Source organism: Poecile atricapillus, chromosome 1, assembly GCF_030490865.1.
Source record: "Poecile atricapillus isolate bPoeAtr1 chromosome 1, bPoeAtr1.hap1, whole genome shotgun sequence".
In the NCBI taxonomy this organism is placed as follows: domain Eukaryota; kingdom Metazoa; phylum Chordata; class Aves; order Passeriformes; family Paridae; genus Poecile; species Poecile atricapillus.
In genome coordinates, this window is record NC_081249.1 from 59,474,744 (window position 1) to 59,493,694 (window position 18,951).

Here is an 18,951-nt window from a genome sequence, read left to right on the forward strand (position 1 = left end):
GCGCGGCTTGAGCCCTCCCGGCTACCGTCGCTGCTCTCCCTCCCTCTCCCGGCGCCGCCCCATCCCACCCCGGCGGCGCGGCGAGCGGAGGGGAGCGCAGGTCAGCGGAGCGGAGCGGCGGCGCTGCTGCTGCTGCCGGGGCAGCGGCGATGTGAGTGCCAGGGGCCGGGAGGGAGCGGGCATAGCCGCTCGCCCTGCGAGCCGGGGTCGGGCTCGGCTGGCGGCGTGCGGTGCGGGGGCCGGGCCGGGCCCTCGCAGGCCGTGGGGCAGGTCGGGGTCAGTGGGGCTGCGGCCGTGCCCTGGCTGTGGCTGGCGACCCCCGCCCTGCTGAGAGAGGTGTTTCAATATCGCTCCGGTCCCTCTGCTCCCGTCCGGCCTGCCGCTCTCTTCAGGTTGTTTGTTTTTACTGCGCTGTCTTGCTCTTATCGCGCCAATACACGCCGGGCAGCTTTGCCTCCCGCCGGACGCACTCGGCGTCCCTCAGAGCGGGGCAGGGAGGGCTGCGGAGGATGGGGCCCGTGGCCCCTCACCCTGCACCCCCTCTCTGTACCCTTTCTCACCCCCGCTCTCTCCCTCCCTGTCCCCTGCACTTCCCCGTGCTCCCTCCTGCCCCTCCCTCCGTCCCCCCGGCCTCCCTGTCTCCCTCCCTGTGCCAGGTGCCCCCACCTTGCGGCCTCCTTTGCTGCCTTTGGTTCTGGCGTGAGGAACAAGATTGCCTGTGCCTTGGTTTTACCTGGCCATCACTGCCCGCTCGAAGTCTTTAATTAGGAAATTTGTGTTAATACCTGACCAGGTTTGGGGGAGGGAGATGTGTAAAAATCCAAGCTGGTGTCTTTATTAGGTGAGAATGGAATATAGAATGGTATGTCCATTTCCTTGTTTCTGTTACTTTTTAAAATATCCTAACTTCCCTGCTGGGGGGGGAAAAAAAAAATCTTAACCACGTCAAAAAGTTCTCCAGAGGTCTGTCTGTGGGGCAGTACTTGATGGTGAGCTGTGTGAGCCTGCCTTGCAGACTGGTACTAGGTACAGCAGCATTCTTAATTTTAGTTATTGCTAAAATTATACCTGAACAGATTCCTGACCCAATTTATGTTGCTGGTTTTTTCCTCTCTTCTAATTCTTATCACAGTCTTCCTGACATAGCCCATATCCTTCTTCTGCATCTACAGCAGCAGACCTCTGCTCTCAGCAGATATCCCTGACTTCGGATATTTAACTTTTGAAAGCTGACTTAGGCAGTTCACTTTAGGTTCCCTGTATAAGGATGAAACACACACCTGAGGAGTTCAATACTCTTCTCAAGTGTCTCTTTAGGATGCAAAGTGTGCTGTTCTTGAGATGACAGTTTCCATCTAGTGACAGGGAGAACTGAGACAGCTCTACCTCACTATTTAGACAACCGAAATTAGAGGAAATGACCTAGAGAATTGGAGCTCCATACATGCAGAAGGCTGCTTTCCCTGATATCTGTGTGCATTCTTGTATGTTAAAAGTATTTGTGGCATTGGAAGTGGTTGAGTCACTATCCCTGGAGGTAGTTAAAAGACACGTAGATGTGTCAGTTAGGGACATGGTTTAGTGGTGGATTTAGCAGTACTGGGCTGAGGGTTGGACTCAATGATCTTAAAGGTCTTTTCCAACCTAAGTGATTCTGAAATTTGCAATTTTGAAAAGAGGTCTGGCAAAGCAGATTCTAGCAAATACAGGTCAGGCTGAGCAGCTCCTGCAGTCTCTGTTTGCCCTTGGATGTTTTAGTTTGTATGTAGTTCACAAGGGGCTAATATAATGATAAAAAGAAACAGACGTTTGTGTTGTGAATTAGAATTTACAGAGGGATTGCAAAAAGTAAATTGACTTGAGGACCAGAAGAGCAAAGCCCTTCAGAGAACTGCCATATTTCGTGTGGATAAAACTCCCATCTGTCAGAGCCCATGTATAAACATACATTGTGTGATCTATTAGAAAGCCAACAAGCTGGGGTTAGGCAGAAGGACAGTTCTATGTACTTGAAATGTCAGGGATACCCTTTTCTTTAGACCTGACTTTTACATACCTTAAAAAAAAAAAAAAAGTTAAGGGTCTTTAACTAAGAAGTGTTTTTAAGGTACAATTAGTACACCATGAAGGAACAGAGTTGCTTTGAATTATTGGGGAGGGTGAGTCATTAGGGGCCCTGGCACTGGGACCTACTTAACAGTACAAGAAAACATTTTTTATCTTCTTCTCTGCCAATCTTAGCATTGCAATTTTATGTCTCACCAATACTAGTATATTTGAATTAGAATTAGCTGTTCTGGAACAGCTTCCCATATGGAGGAGGGTCTGTTGTGAAATATGTGGAATTATTTTTTTTTCTTTTGTTTTTTTCTACTTCTTTCTGTTACAGAAGTGTTACTTTTGTTCAGAAGTATGCAGTATTTCCAAATAGTGTTCAGAAATAGTAACAGATTCTGTCCTTTTGAGTGGCTGTTACAGATCAGCCACAATCTCTACCCTGAATTAATTTGCTTGTGTAGTCATGAACTATACAAACCGGTATTCAAAGTGGTGATGCACGTAGCAGCTCTTCAGTGCTCAAACTTCCAGAAAGCTGTTAGATGTTAAATTCTTGTAAAGTGTTTGGAGGTTGTATGTATTCAAACCAAAGAAGACACTGAGCCCATGTATACTGTTTTTTATCCCTGAGGGCTTCTGTTTTGGACAGATACATCCCTCATACAAACACCCTGCATCCCTGCCAGATTTTAAGTCAGATATTTTAGAACAGAGCTATTCAAAGCAAATGCTGCCAGATTTTGTTTGTACAATAAAATTCTTTTTCATTGTGTTCAGAACCACCTAAACCAGTTGTGTTTCTCCTCCCTCCTTGATTTCAGTGCATGGTAGGAGCAAATCCTCCAGCCCAATCTCCATGTAAAATTTGGCAAAGCTGTGTCAGCTCAAGATAGCTACTTTACGAGGGTTTTTAAGCTTCCCTGTATAAGGAAAGCTGTTTGCATCACCTGTTGAAACATTAGTGGTACGGTAACTTGTGAGGAGAAGCAGCCCTACAGGTTGAGGGTTCAGGACCCTGGACTCCAGTACTTGAGTTACTCTGCAGGTTGCTTCCTGAACCTCTGCTTCTTGCATACTCCCAAACATGTGGTTCCTGCACTGGGATGCGTAACCTGGTCACTGCAGCGTAGGCTGCTTGATTATCCTGCCTCAAGAAATGTCTTGCTCAGAATATAAATACCTGAGTTTCAGTGCTTTCTCTCTGAGTTTCATCATTTTAATATCTTTTGGAATGGCAAACGGGACAAGCATTGTCAATGTAGAGTTGCTACTTGTTCTTTCTTGTCTTCTTGTTCACTCTGATGTTTTAAATTAATTTCAGAAATCTGTAAATGTTTTTAACATTGATCAATTTGCACTCTGCTGTTTGCAGCCAAGACTTTACCATCTCATGGGTTTCAAAAAACCATGATGTTCATTTCCTCTTTTTCTTTCCTTCCTTTTCCTTTACCCCCTAAAATGTTGTACATTCTTCTTCTGAGTGGTATGACCAGTAAAAGTTGTAAGAAAGTCACTGTTCTGGAGGAGACACAAATTGGTTGCAAGTTAGTATGGGATTTTCAAGTCTGGTTAGGTCTACAGCAGTTTGTCCAGAAGTTGCCTAGTACCCATCTGTATTGGTGCTGCCCTGTTCCCTCGTAGCAGGCTATCAAGTTGTCTTGCTCAGCCAGCTCTGGAAAGTCAGGCTCCAAAGAGCCAGAGTCCAGAACCCTTCCCCTCAGTTAGAGCTTTGCAGTAAAACTGGCACACACCTCTCTGGGTCTGTGTCACCAAGCTCCCTTTTGGGAGCCACACCTGGTGAAATGTGTGCAGTGCTAAATCTCAACCCTGCAAACTTGGACAAGGCAGATGTGATGTACTCTAGACTGTCTCCTTGTTTCAGTGAAAGAAAAAAAGGGAGTTATACTGGTGCTGGCCGGGTGGCCAGCTTTCTAGTCCTTAGGAGGCTGGCCCAGCTGTAGAGCTGAAAACAAGAATCAACCTTAACTTTATTGCTGACAGAAAACAAAGGGTCTTAAAAGCTGTACCATTTTGACTGCAATGACTTTTTAAAATAACTGAGTTTCCCATGACTTGTACAAAATTATTCAAGAATAAAAAAACCTCTATACTATTTTAAGAGCATCTAGTCTCAAGCCTGTATTTGTCAGATTGATTAAAAAAAACACAGACTTAAAAATTGTCATGGATCTGAATTGTGAATGGAGCCCATGAAGCACTTGTAGCATCTCAACAAAGTGGGGTTTCACTTCAGTTACTGCTCCTTTCCAAATATTCCTCTTTGGTTTGCTTTCCTTGTAGCATCACTGAAACTTAGCAGGTTCTGCTGTTGTTACAGTGGCAGGTGTTATTCGATGGAAGAATTTTTTTCTGAGTGGTGTAAACTCAAGTAGAAAATCTTCAAGAGAATTTTTTGGTATATAAGGTTCCTCATGCTCTTAAGTATGAGTACATAAGTATTCCTCATGCCACAGAATTCAGATCATAAGTTACACAATTTCATTAATCATTAAATGCAGGATTTAAGATTCTTAGGATATCTGTGCACACTACCATTTACATTTATTTTATATATAAGAGTAGAGAGACAGCTCCAGTTTTTATGCAAACCAATAGGAGATGAAGCTAGAAGACTTTTATCAAGATGTGGATTTGTACTGAAGCCACAAGTGTTCCCTCAGGTTCTCCAGAGTGATTACTGTATGTATTGCTACAGTGGTTTGAAGTAGATGTGCTGACCAGCAGCATTTAGGAAAGAAATTGGTGTAAAATAGAGGTGTGAAAATACATCTAGTCAAATTCTCAGGTCTTGACTTGTGGTGGGTGCAGCTGTACAGTCTTGATTTTAATACTTACATTTGATTCTGTTGAAGAGAAGGAGCCTTCTGTCTTAGGTTAAACTTGGAAGAAGGCAGAAGTTCTTGCACATCCAAAACATGAGTGAGGCTTTTTTTAAAGTTTATGTTTTCTGTCAAAATTGGTTCATTGCCATAGGAAGTTTACCCCTGCATTTAGCTGGAAACTTATTGTATATCATGTCTAAGGGTTTAGAGACAATTTATAGCTCAAGCAAAAAAAAGGATCTTGTGGCATTTCTGAGCTTTGAATTTCTTCTTCCCACTCAACTGGTTTTCCAGTCAGAGCATTAGATTTCTCAGGCTTTGCCCCTGTATGTTTGGGTATAAGTCTCAAAAAAACCCTTTTAATTAAATGTGTGACTGAGTAATCACACAGTTCTAAAGTAGACCATTTAGGGATGAGCAGATTTCTGTTTAAATTGGGGAAAGCCCAGCTGCTTCTTTCAATTTCCAGGAAATTGCTTGAAAAGCTGTGCATTGCTAACTCACTGTTGCTTATAGGTTGATACATTTTTGCAGAATACATTCTTTGTACTTAGACTTTCAAATAATCATAGCCTCCTGGTAATTGTATTTTTGTGTGAAGCACTAGTGGGAGAGTGTATTTTGATACCTGCTTAAATTGTAGGAGTTAAGTTGATCAGATCTGTTTCTGTAATTAAAGTCTGCTCACATATACCATAAGAATTGAGGGTGCTATTGTTGTGCATGGAAGAAGTTTTGGTTTTATTGAGCAAGAATGTCAGTAAGTATTTTCCTTGAACTTTGTACAGTGGTCTTCAGACAAAAGACCAAGATTCAATTTTTCTGATGTTTTCAGTGTAATCGTGAATATTTTTAAAATTTTGTCCCTCATCCTTTGTCATTTTAACTTAAAAACGTAGAAGTCTTTTGCTCAAATATGTTCTGGTGAGCCAAAGCATTGTGTCTGTTGCTGCAAGCCAATGAGAAATAGTATTGCTTCTACACAAGTCTCATCTGGCATTAGAAGCTGGATTTTGATGAAGAAACAGCCATTGGAGGTTGCTTGTTTTATTGTTAAATATTTCAACATGCTAACTTTTCAGCTCTGAAGAGTTTTTCCCCTTGTTTCCTCACTTATTTAATTACTTGGTTCAGAAATTCCTACATTTTTACATTGAAACATCCAAACAATTTGCTGCTGTGTGTGTGACCCCACAGGTCAGAATCTGGTCTGGGATTCACTCCCCACAGTAGCTCAGCGTTGTCTAGAACTGCACCTTTGTGCTGCTGAGTTCACTGTGTACATAATCCGGCATTTTTATGAAAAACAGTGCAAGTTGCACTTTTCTGACCATTTCATGTTTAAATGGGGTATCTAGAGCTGCTTGTTTATCTCTGGCTTGCTTTGTCTTGTATTTCTGGTTCTTACAGCACCGCCTCAGTTGTAAAAATTCTGCAGTTTTTGGAGGTCAGATGGTCAAAATCCCAATACTGAACTGTGGTTTATGAGACACAGTTGTTAATACAGCTGCTCTAACTGGCTCCCCAAACTTGGTTAAAAAAAAAAAAAAAAAAAAGAAAATCAAACTCTTAGTATTTAATCACACAAAGAAGACTAAATTTAGTTTCTGAAGATATATATTAACATATATGAAAACCTGTGGTTTTGGTTATTGTTTCAGATTATACATCTTTTTTTTTCTTTCCCCAGGGCCGATTACTGGAAATCTCAGCCTAAAAAATTCTGCGATTACTGCAAGTGCTGGATAGCAGACAACAGACCTGTATGATGGTCTACCATACTATGTCCATTATTTGAAATATTAGGAATTTGAATTACAGGCTTTAAACATCACTTTTTGATATTAGTCTGTTGATGCATGAAATTTGTTCTATGAAAATGCCTTTGTAATACCTGTGGGTATTTAAAGTATATCACATCAGAGCCAGATACCCACATACAAGATGGTGTGTGCTGTTCTCCATGGCAGTACAGATAAGGACTAAATATCTGACCCTGCTTATTCTTTGAGTTCTGTAACTTAACATTTGGTCTGTCTTGAAACTGTCTGCACCTGTCCCTTGCTTTCACATGCAAGTAGAAAGCAAAACCTGGTGTCTGTACTGTTTGTATGTGGTAGGCACAGTACAGCTAGTGCGCTGAGCTCTTAAAACAGGTTTCTTTCATTTCACACAGCCCACAGAGGCATTACTGGGTTACAGAAAGGTGTTTCAGACTTGCAGATGCCTTTTGCAGACTACTAGACATGTTGGTGTCCTCCTTAGCAGTAAGTTTTGCATTCCTGTCTGGATGCCAGGGGTGTTTCTAGAGCTGAGCCTCCTCTGGCTTACAGTAAGATACCTAATTAGCTGACGTGAACTGCAGGTATCTTGGAATAAGTGAAGAGAAATATGTGTCAAGGAAGGGATTTGAGCAACTTATAAAGTCTGTCTCTAAACAAGATGAGTCATCCCAAAGTGTGCATCCTCTGCACATCAGTTTGTGCATAGGTCAGGCTTAGGCATTTAACATCTGAACAGCCAAATGGGCACAGATGTTTTTATGTAAGAGCCACATGAGCACTATCACTGCTATACCTGAGCTTCTGAACTCCTTCCAGCTCCTACTGGCTTCAGTCTTTCTGGCAGCTTTTTGGCTTGCAGACTGTTCTGTTATCCTTAGTTATCCAAATCTCCCACTTTGCCTTTTCCTCCTTTTCTCTCTCTTTTTCAGATCTTTAAACCTTCAGACTAGTTTAAATTCATGAGATATTTCTGAAGTGAAGCATAATGCAATTAAGGGCAGTAGCTAATACTTGGAACACTAAATAACCCATATGGTTTTTAAAAGTGCATGAGAACAGGAAAAAAGCCCATGATGATACATGGAAGGATAGCATGAAGAGGGAACCCAGATTCCCTGTTATTTGTCTCTAACACGTGTGCTGAGCAGTATTATTTAAAAAAAAAAAAAATCTTATAAATATCCTATGACATTTTATGATTTCTCTGTTGAATGTTTCTCAGTGTTCTTGTATTCCTATAGCCATTTTAGAGCTGTAGTGTTTGCTGTAAGTGTTCACAGAGCAGGTTACATTTAGGCTTGTTCAACTAAAATTAGTCCTACTAAATTTTAAATAACTAAAATTTACTGTTTTAAAATTGTATAATACATATTACTTTTCTTGGTTTTTTTCTTACTTTGAAGAGCATTGAGTTTCATGAAAGAGGAAAGAATCATAAAGAAAATGTGGCAAAGAGAATTAGTGAGGTAATTCAAATATCTTAATTGCAAAAATGCTTATTTTTACTCTTTTTCATTATCAGATTGGTTTAATTTATTCTCTTGGGCTTTGTTTTGTTTTAGATTAAGAAGAAAAGCTTGGAAAAGGCAAAAGAAGAAGAAAACATGTCAAAAGAATTTGCAGCAATGGAGGAGGCTGCAATGAAAGCATATCAAGAGGATATGAAAAGGCTTGGAATTAAGCCAGGTAGTTCATATAACTGCCAGAAGATTAAAGACAGAATTGAAAGAATATTGAATAGGAACGTGTTGTCTTAAATTAGGTTTAGGAGCGAGAGAGGAGGCCTCCAGGACTGTTGCTCATTTAAAAAAAAAAGTGGAGTCTGCAAATTGCCAGTAGTAGAAGTTGCACTACAGAGTATTTATAGCTATGGTATCCCCTGATCCATGGAGCAGTCAAATTTGGAGTAGAAAAATTAAACAATGCTTTAACAGAAAGTTAGGCTGTAGGTGGTGCTTTGAATCAGCAGTGCAGCTTCCTTTGATTAATTTTATGTTTCACTTTTGCCAGTTGGAGGCAAAAGTTCCCATGAGTAGGAAGAACTGCGTTCCCACTGGTGTGAAACAGTGGAGATGAGAATCTCCTAGTCAGCTTGCAGCTCAGCAAGTACCTTTGTTCTGTACGTTGGAAGCATGTTGTCCTTTAAAAACAAGTCTGTAGTTTCAGGCTCCTGTAGCAGCTGTCTTTTTTGTAACTCTTTTAGTTTCTCTTTTGTTGTTTAGTTAGAGCTCATTGGTCCTTACGATTTTTCTCTCTACTCATCTTTTTAAATTTGGACATTGTTCTGATGCTATAGTACTGGTACAAAGCAAGATACTTTCAAGATAGTATTTTAAGTGTACCTGCTATGAGTATAGCACTAATGATTTTCACTCATTAGTAAAAATACGCCTTAGAACAAAGTTCCCTATTTTCTGTTTCCTATTCTCTGTTTTGCAAGAGTGACTAATATTTTAAGTTCAGAATAGTACACTTTTTTTAAAGGATATTATTTTCTCTAAGAAGATGTAGGTTCCAGTTCAACACAGAGTAAAATACAGAGTAACACAGTGGAAACTAAAGGAAAGAAAGAAAAGAAAGAGAAGAAGGAAAAGAAAGAAAAGAAAAAAAAGACACCTCAGGATGCCTCAATGCCACCAAAAATTGAAACGAAGGAGTGGGTGCAAGGGTTATCTCCTGAAGGCTATACATACTACTACAACACAAAAACTGGAGGTAAAAGCTACCGAGGAGCAAGTGGAGATATAACTATTGAATCTAAGTGAGAAAAGTCTACCTGCATTTTTTTACTTCTCTGCTCTTTTAGTATTATGCTGTTAATTAAAATCTGACCACTTAGATGGAGTTTCAGTATTTAACATTTGAGACTTGGGTATCCAGAATTTCAGAATGGTTTTGCTGTTGATTAATAATGGAAGAATGCAGTAATTCCACAGTTTCTGGAACAGTTTAGCCTGCCAGGGATTAGTACACAAAGATAACCGTATTCTTCCCGAAGAAGCTTTGTGATCAGGGATATGAAATAAACTGATTGTATCTTTCCACATTTATAGGATTTATCTAACTGACTTCTCTTGAGGAGCTGCAGTTGTGATTTACTTTAGAACATAAAAGCAACCCTCATTTATGGTTAATGAGAATGTTGCAAACTATTTCTTATGAATTTAAGGATTCATGATATTACTTACTGTAGTCTTTCATAATTTCATAATTTTTTGGGCTTTTTTAAAACCAAAAGTCATGTGTTTCTGTATCAGGCATAGTAATAGAGTCTGGAGGGTTGTCAGCTCCAGTAAAGCCAGCTGTAATTGTGATACTTTGGTTTATTGTTCATACCATAGATTGGGCAAGAATTATTCATATTCCAGCATCATGTATATATATTTATATAATTTGTTTATATGTATGCAAACAGCAGTGTCATATCGTTTAGATCTATTTTTAGTAAAGATTATAAAAAATAAATCAAATTGAATGATATGAAATGGTTGAAATATGCTTTTGTTTTTTAAGAATCACAGTGGGAGAAACCTAAAGGATTCCAAGGCAACTCTCAAAATTCACCAACGGTAATCAAATTATTCATATTTTTCTTTGTCCTTGTAAACACTTAAATAATCTAAGCAATTTGCAAGTTGTCTGATTGAGGAAGATGATTTTTTTTTTTCCCTTCATAAACTTAGGAAAATAGAATTTGAATATGTAGAGTCTTTTATGATAAATTGCAATTTTACTTAGAAGTCCTATTTGGCTGATTTATCTGTCAAGGGAAGAGAAGTAATTAGTGGTGGTTGGGTTCCTGCAGAATATACTTCTTTGGTGCTTCAACCCATAAAATTTAAAGCTTTTGGGAAATTCTGAATAAATTCTGTTAAAACTTTTTTAAATTAAATGTAATTATAAAAACAAAATATTACACAGTTGAGGTAGTTAAGCTTCCTTTATCTAAGGCAACACTGAGACTGCATTGTCAGATAGTTGACAAAAAAAGAATGTCTATTTTTTTGTGTTTGCTTACAGTACAGTTACATAATAAGTTTTACTGTGTTTCTCATGATCATGGAACCTATATGCAAGTAATTATTCAGTAATATTAGTAATTTAGTACATTTCTTAATTTTCCTTTTTTGAGGCACAGAAAAACTTGCAGAATAGTCAAAAGGCAGAAAAATTTCTTACTATGATTAATGAGTTTTCCCATGATACTTATCACTCCAGGATTTTTGTGCCTCACATCATTAAAAACAGGATTTTTCCAACACTCCTGTGAAGTTACATTTCCCTGTTTTCAAGATAGGTCATATATACACTTCAATTTGATGTCACTTTTGTTGAGTTTGCCGGTGTTGGATTTTACACTAGAATTCAAAAAGTTGTTTTTGGACATTCAGAATGCTTGACGTTCTGTAGCTCTGTATCATCACATCACATGCTACTCTGGCTTTCTGATTCCCTTGTCCTGTGGGTTTGCACAACTTGTTAATCAGCACTTCAACTTTATCTTTCCAGTCAAGGCATAGAGTTGCAATAAGTCAGTCTTACTGTAGCCTTCCACTGAAATATGTGGTCCTGAATTAATCTCGTATGGCCCTTGGTACATACTTACCCTGACAGTGAACTAGTTCAAGCAGCGGAGGCATCAGAGTTTAGGTTAGTGTTTTGGTGGCTTATTTCCTTGCTATCAGCCTTGTGAATAATCAGGAAAAAATGCCAATGTGGGGAGAGCAGATTGGGGGAGAAGGCACTCCCTTCTTGGCAACAATTTGAAGTTAGCTCATCCTAGCCGTATCAGAAGCACACACCTTCAGACCCCAGTATCTCTAACAACACAGCTGTATTTTGCCATTCCTCACTCACCCTGCTCAGTGACTTAGTCCTGTCTTATTTTTGCTATGGCAAAAAACAAGCATTTGATTGCTCCCTTATTTAGTCTGAGCTAAGGATATTGGGAACATTCCAGATCTCTAACAAGGACTCACTGCCCAGAAATTAAAGGGCATGCTTGCAATATGTCATGCCAGGAGCCCTCCTGATTTTACAGCACATTAGGTTTTGCTCAGACTTGGTAAGAGGTGAGGAGAACAGGGTAATGAAGGGGCCTGTTGAAGGCTGCCTATAACCAGTTAGACTGACAGTATGCTTCTTAGCATTTATGTTATGGGACACTTAATGTGCCTAGTGTCAGATATTGGCTGAAAACCTCTAACCAGCAGGTCTACAAATGCTCAGGATCTAATTCTTAAAAAAAAAAAAGAAGGGTTTTACTTAAGACTTTTTTTTTTATACTTAAAATGAACTTTCCTTTTGCTTCTTTTGTCAAAAACCAGCACACTGAAACTTCTGAGGGTGAAACCTTGAGAAAATGTGATCCTGAAGGCTTTCGTGCCTTTGCCTGCTCTGAACCTACCAGTACAATTTTTTTGTGTTTACACAGTGGGTGCAGGAACTTTAACTTCTGATTGTATTGTGTTTTTATTTTAAAAACCCAAATTTTTAATAAGAGTATTAAGCAAATGTATAGGTGTGCAAAAGCCTGTCTGTATATCTCTGTATATATACACACACATTAATACCAAAATAATGTATGGTGAAGTTTCCCAACACAGAGCTGGCAGTATTGGTATTTAAGGACTGCTCCTTGTACTTGTGTGTTTAAGATGGGATGAAAACTGGTTTCTTAAGGAAGATGTTAGGGCATGGGTATTGACTGATTATATAGCTGTAGCTGATTCTGAAAAAAAAAGGTAAATAAATTACATATCCACAAAGATATACCAGCAAGTTTGTAAACATTTCATGTTTATTTATTAATCAGTGGGGAAAAAGAGTGCATTGTTGAAATTGGTGCTTTAGTAAAGAAGTAAAATTGTTGGCAAACAAAGTTTGATTCTATAATTATTTGTTGTAATGTTGTATTTTGGGGTAAATTTTTATTTTGTGTATATTTAATTTATGTTAAAATTAATTTGTACTAGTTTTCTGTAGCCCTCGCAGAGACCTAAGTCTCCCAGAGAATTTTTTCAGCAATCTTCACTAAAGACAATTACACAACTAGGAAATTACAGCCTCAGAGATGAATATTTTGAGAAAACCCAAACATGTAAGATAATGTCCTATATAAAAATTGAAACAGTATGGCATTTATTATACAGCCTCATACTAATTATCCACTGTTTGAGAAATGATTGTGTAGGTGCACTTGCAGTATTTTAAGTTATGGAATTCCATCTCATTAAAGTCAAAGGGAATACTTTCTAACAATGTTAGGGGTTCAAGCTTTAAACCAGTAAGGTGATCACAGACAAAAAAGTATTCAGGGGTTGAATAGACTTAAAAATGATGCTTTGGCTGATCCTGAAAACTTTTTTTTCATGAGCTGCTGTATGTTTTTCCTAGGGAGCAGAGTGGGTGGAAGGTGTCACTGAAGATGGTCATACCTATTACTATAACACACAAACTGGAGGTAAGAACTTTCTTTCCAGTTAAGCTCTGTTTCAGGAGAGAAGGTTTTCAGAGAAGCTTTTTGTTTTGCAAATAACTGCATTTTTTAGTAAGTTTCGTATTTTTTAAACTGCTTTCTTACTTGAAATGAAATAGTTGCTTAAGTCAGCACTGGCTTTTAGACTGCATTGTCAGTGTGCATACATTTTTGCTTCAGAGATGTTTTTGGACATTCAACTTGTAAGTCTAAATTAGGCATTTGTCTTTACTACATATATATTGAAATTACAGTTTGGAAACTGGAAGGGGGCAGGATTCTGTCTTGACAGGCATGTAGAACTGACTAAGAATCTCCTAAACTTTTCCTCTTGCTGACATAGCATTGATAAGAAAGTCCAGAATCTTACCTCCTACTTATTTTCCGCTTTTCTTTCCCTACATGGGGAACTTTGTGGTAACTCCCTCAGAATAGCATCTGTTTTCTAAATCTATTTGAAACATTTTAAGGTCAATGATGCCTCTCTGGAGAGCAAGTGGTTTTTATGCTTGCTATGAGTTTTCCTTCTGCAGTTGGGTATGAAGTGGCATTGCTAATGATGCCAAGAATAGGGGGGACAAAAAAAAAAACAAACCAAGAAAACCAATCCAAAACCTTTCGGTTTTTCACAGAGCTGCTCCCCTGCCCAAGTGATTTGCAATTTCTTTTGAAAGGAAAAGAAGTGTTGGTCGTTTTTAAATGTTTCCTTCCAAGTTCAGATACATTTTATGCCTGTGTTTGCTGTTTTTTTAAGTACTTCATGGACATATGACACTTGTGAAAAGTGTGTTTCTAATCACATTTGGCAGAATTTTGGCTTTTGAGATTTCGAATTGGTATCTCACTTTTATATAGCTGTAAGTAAGTGTCTTGGGAGTGCTTGAAAATTACTTTTCTGTCCCGTTAACAGTAATTCCATCCTCTGATGACAAGACAAATTTTTAACTGATATAAACAGTTATAAGTGTCTCATGTCAGACATGTAACTTAGGGGACTGATGGCTTCTGGTTTGGTGCTACAAGGCTGGGAGGCTGCACTGATTCCACTCTTTATATGGCACCAGGGAAAGTGGAATTGCTCAGTGACTCATCTGAAGTCAGGTGACAGCAGTACCCTTAAGAGACTGCACTGTTCATGCAGAGTTATTCATTGCCAGTTTCTTACATCTTTACTTCTTCAAGGTACATTTAGGCACTTACATGTGTTTGCAGTTAGGAAAAACAATAGGTTTTTTTACATCTGAAAGCTTATATAAAATTATAGACTGAAAATTGGTGTACTTTTGCCTTATTCTTACTAAAACCAGTTTTAAGACCATTAAGTCAACTTTTATTTGAGTATTTCTTCTCAGTATATTTACTGGAATACTACTTTTAAATTGAAAATGAGGATATATGTACATATCCTGTATGTACTTCCATCCAGACTGATGTTTGTATTTCCTTGTTTGCTTGAGAGCTCTTTTAATTAGAGACCTGATGTTACTAAGAAGAGTAGCACTAGATAAGGGTTTCGCTGCCTGGAGACCTGCAGCTTGCAGTTATCGTTCTTTGTTTTATCCTGTCTATATAATCAATGAACAACTCAAATCAAATAGGCACATCTACAGGGCAATTAGTTAATTTGTTTGTCCTGTGTAAGGATGAGAGGGACCACAGTTTTGTGGGTCACAGTTTGCCATGTGTGATGTTTTTTGTAAGAGTTAATTAAAACAAGCTTTATCAACAGTGAACTCAGCTGTCCTGACTGTGTCTCTGCTGGGAAGAAATGTTATCTTTCTGATTATGGTTATTAAAACAAATGTACCAAACAAAGGCAAAAGCTTTTTGCTAAATTATTTGCTGTACTTTTGCATAAGGCAGTGCTGCTTCTGAAAGGTTATATTGTTGAAGCAATAACAGATCAAAATGAGAAGCATAAATAATGTGGTTGTTCAAATGTCTTGGACAGTATCCACATGGGAGAAACCAGATGGTTTTGTTTCATCTTCAAATGAGAAGGGTCAGCGTGACAAGCCTGAAGAAACAGCATCTGAATCAGACTCAGAAGACAGTGAGAATGAAGTAGAGAGTTCAGAAACAAACTTCAAGGTAAATTTCTTCAGATTTATTTTACATACATGATCATATACTAAAAAATTGTAGCTGAATCTTTTATGTTTTGTGGCTGCACTTACTGAAATGAGATTAAAACGTGTGACTGAACATAAAATTTTGCAGTTATTAATAAAATGAATCTTTATTCAATTATTTGGCTCATTAGTGGCACTGTTCCAGAATAGAAAGCACGATCTTTCCTTCAACACACCCAGAAGTACCTTGAATTCTACAAGACATGTGATGTTCACTGAGAAAGGTCACTGTCATCTCTCTGAAATAATCCACAAAATGGTTTGTATTTCAGTGTGAGGATGACTTCAACCTTTCATTAGTAAATGTGACGGCCAGTAGACCTTCAGGGAATGCTTTGGACTGAAAATGGCATGGTTGTAGTTTCCTTATTAAATTGTGAAAAAACATAGCACATAGTACAAAATCTGTATCAATTATATATTTAAAACATAAATTTAAAACTTGAGATAAAGGGTATGGTAATGTCTCTGTCTGGGTTAGATGGTTTCCCTGGAGCCAGCATATCAGAACAGTCAGAGACAGTTTAAATACAATTTTTTTTCCTAGACAGGTATTAATTGTAAAACACATATTTTTGTATCAATGTGCGTCATTATAAACTGCTACCAGGTATTAGCAATAAGTGTGTGCATCTGCATGTAGGGAAAGTTGCATGTGAAATTTTTCCTCTTTATTTTAAGATATGCTAACCTTTTCTTCAAGCAAGTTTGTAAGTTTGTTAACTTCAGCCTTGGTAGATGGGATTCTCCTGCTTTTATTTCTTGTAACAGTTAAGATTTTTTTTTTTTTTCATCTGTAAAGCTCAAGAAGAAAAATTTGTGGATTATATGAATATGAATTTCTTGTTTCAAGTTACTCTTGGTTGAAAAGCATGACTGGTAGATAATAAGTAGATAATAATAATAATAGCAAATAAAAGATGTAAAATAAAGCTACATTATGTTTTTATTTAGGCTTTTTTGCTTAAGATGGGTTTTTTCCTCTTTAGAGGAAAGGAGATAATGGTGAAGAATCAGAGGAAGGGAAAAAATCTCCTAAAGCTAAAAAGTTAAGCCCTTATGGGAAATGGCGAGAAGTTAAGTCAGAAGAAACTGTGGATAAAGAGGAGAGTAAATCAGCTTCCCAAGAAACCTCTAGTGATGGATCTAACAAGACCAACCCTTATGGAAAATGGAAAGCACTTAAGGAAGTAGGGGAAGAACAAGAAGAAGAAGAAGGAGGGTAACTATCTTTTTACTATCCTTATTTTCATAATGTTTGCAAGAAGTGAGGCTTTTTCCTCTGAATTCTGGCAGAATTAGCACAACTGTGGTGGGAAATGTTTCCCAAATACAATTCTTTTCACAATGGTTATTTTAAGTAATAGCTCTCCATTGCAGGTAGAGATGGTGTTTTGGGTTTTGTGTAGAAATTCACCATGTGTACAAAGTAAATTTGAGTGATTTAAGAATCATAGTTGTGCACTGTTTTTTCAGAGGCTGAGTATCAAATATTTAAATGCTCTTACTCTAAGCTTATGTTCCTTAACATCATCTCCTTCAACAATCTGATTCAGCTGCCCCAAGAGTTCCTATGATCTCTCTCTCTCCCCCATGTCAGACCAATGAACTGCAGATGTTTTCATGAAGTGCATCTGATCAGAAGGGTTGCTTCGTTTTTCTGCATAATGCCTGTGGTGCATCTTTTTTTTTTTTCCTTGTAAAGTATTTCTTTTTATTGTCAGCTTCTTGTGGGTCCCTCAAGGAGTCTGGTGAAAATGGGTTTTGGAGAATGAAAAGTCTTCTTCCTTATGCTTGTTCCATTCTCCAGCATTATTGAGCAGGTAGACCTCTGACAGTGTTCATACTAAATTATGCACTCCTTGGAGATGATAATGTTCACATAACATCTCCTGAACTGGACCAGCTAAGCTGCTCCTTGACTCCTGAGCTGAAAAATTCTTTTGGGTTTTTGGAAAGTACTGTGTCGTAAAAGGTGCTTTCAGCCACTGAACCTGGTAGATCAGTCTATACTTTAACAGACAGGCTTGAGATGAACACGTGTCAATTAGATAAATGCAGTTGTTCATTATTTACTTTAAATCTAGTATAGGCACAGTGCCACCCACTTCCAGGAAATTTACATTTTTGGGATAGTTCAACAATTGCATTTTCTTGATTTGCCATCAGTCTTTTAGACTCCTGTTTGGGTGCTTGAGCCAGATCCATGTCTTCCTTGAAGCATGGAACCTCAGACTGGGTGTAGTACATGAGCTGACATCTGATGTCACAGATGTCTAACACACAGTAGTAGCAAAAGTATTCTTGTGTGGCTTGGCCAATATCTCTGCAACAGTGTGCTGGTGAGATACCTGTGATTTAGGAAACTTTCTGCCAGCTCTGTGGTTCTTCTCCATTCTCTGTGCCAGAGGTTATCCTTGTGGAGCACAGTGTTTTTTGCTGCTGGCCCCCTAAAACTGATAGGTCATTTTTAGTTGTTGTCTTTGATTTGTTTGAATCAGTATTGGCTGTGATCCCACCCTCCAAAGCCATCTCTCCCAGCTTAGGGTCACTGTCTGATTTGGTAAGGTGAGTTTCTCTTCTGCTGTGCTCTTCAGGACAGACACTTGAGGAAAACAACTCGGTGGTGTTCTGGCAGTGAACCACTGCTGCTACTTACTGTCCACTGTCTTTCAATATTCTTAAATTTACAGACACACAGCCCTATTATCTCTTGCAGGACTGTTTACACAATGAGTGCTTTGGCCATGCTGTGAGTTCTGAACAGAATATGTTAGTTTGTTACTTTTTATGGCAGCCCACACAGAAGAAACAAAGAACATGGGTTTTTTCGTGATGCCTGTCATGATGATGACTAAAGACTGCATCTAGCTCAAAGCTGTTTTGTCAAATAAAAATAGCTGTTGCTGTCTCCAGTGCACCATGTTGCTTTCTCCTTTACATTAACCCTTTTACATTTTCCTCTCCTCTTCCAGTGAAAAAGTGGACCTGGAGCTTCCAAGTACAGAGAATGACAATGTAGCACCCCCGGTCCTAGAGGATCCAGAAGAGGAAACAGTCGTATTTAAAGAGAAGACAGTCACCTCCCTTGGAGACCTGACAGAAGGGGTGCCAACGTTTAAGAAGAGAAAATTTGAAAATGGAAAATCTAGAAACTTAAGACAAAGAATAAGTGATCAGTAATACTTAACAAATTATTTTAGATTCTGCTTAAGCTAGAGTGAATCAAAAGTTTAATATTTTAAATGGGCTTTTATAAAGAAAATGTTGGATAGAAGTTAAGGATTTATAGGTATTAAAACATATGTGAGTTTAATATTTTTTTATTTTATTTTGGTGTGATTGGTTTTGGAGTGGAAGTTTGTAATATTGTAAATATCCGTATTCTTTATTTTAACCATGCCATCCCAGTTCTATTTGCTCTGTGTATGCTGTTTTAAATACATTTCATAAGGTTTTTTACTCCTTTTCTAAGTATGTGAGAATGTAGTAATCCTTAATCTGACAAAAATGAAGCAGACCTTTTATTTTCATAGAGGAACTGGATCAATAGAATATGCTACAGAGTAAAATCATCCCCCAAGATTGTTTATGTGGTGTAGTTTCTCCGCTAATGAGTAAAATATTGTGCTTACTAACCTTCGTCTGATCGCTTG

General features: G+C 38.3%; 1 protein-coding gene across 4 annotated transcripts; it reads left to right on the top strand.

Moving 5' to 3' along the window:
* Positions 1–44: 44 nt before the first annotated feature.
* WBP4 (WW domain binding protein 4) lies at positions 45–18,757 on the top strand. Of its 4 annotated transcripts, none has more exons than XM_058834606.1 (10): positions 45–151; positions 6,592–6,664; positions 8,089–8,151; positions 8,248–8,371; positions 9,188–9,400; positions 10,199–10,254; positions 13,082–13,148; positions 15,115–15,254; positions 16,285–16,517; positions 18,271–18,757. In XM_058834606.1, coding segments are annotated over exons 1-10 (1,179 nt in total). In that variant the 5' UTR covers positions 45–149; the 3' UTR covers positions 18,479–18,757. The 4 variants fall into 4 exon arrangements, with proteins under 4 accessions (XP_058690589.1, XP_058690598.1, XP_058690618.1 ...); XM_058834615.1 differs by having other exon boundaries at positions 9,191–9,400; XM_058834635.1 differs by lacking the exons at positions 45–151; positions 6,592–6,664 and adding an exon at positions 833–862.
* Positions 18,758–18,951: the final 194 nt, after the last annotated feature.

Bases quoted from the DNA above. Each gene is read 5' to 3' on its own strand.
- WBP4 (XM_058834606.1), top strand. The intron at 8,152-8,247 runs GTAATTCAAATA...GTTTTGTTTTAG, and splicing joins TGGCAAAGAGAATTAGTGAG to ATTAAGAAGAAAAGCTTGGA. The intron at 16,518-18,270 runs GTAACTATCTTT...CTCCTCTTCCAG, and splicing joins CAAGAAGAAGAAGAAGGAGG to TGAAAAAGTGGACCTGGAGC.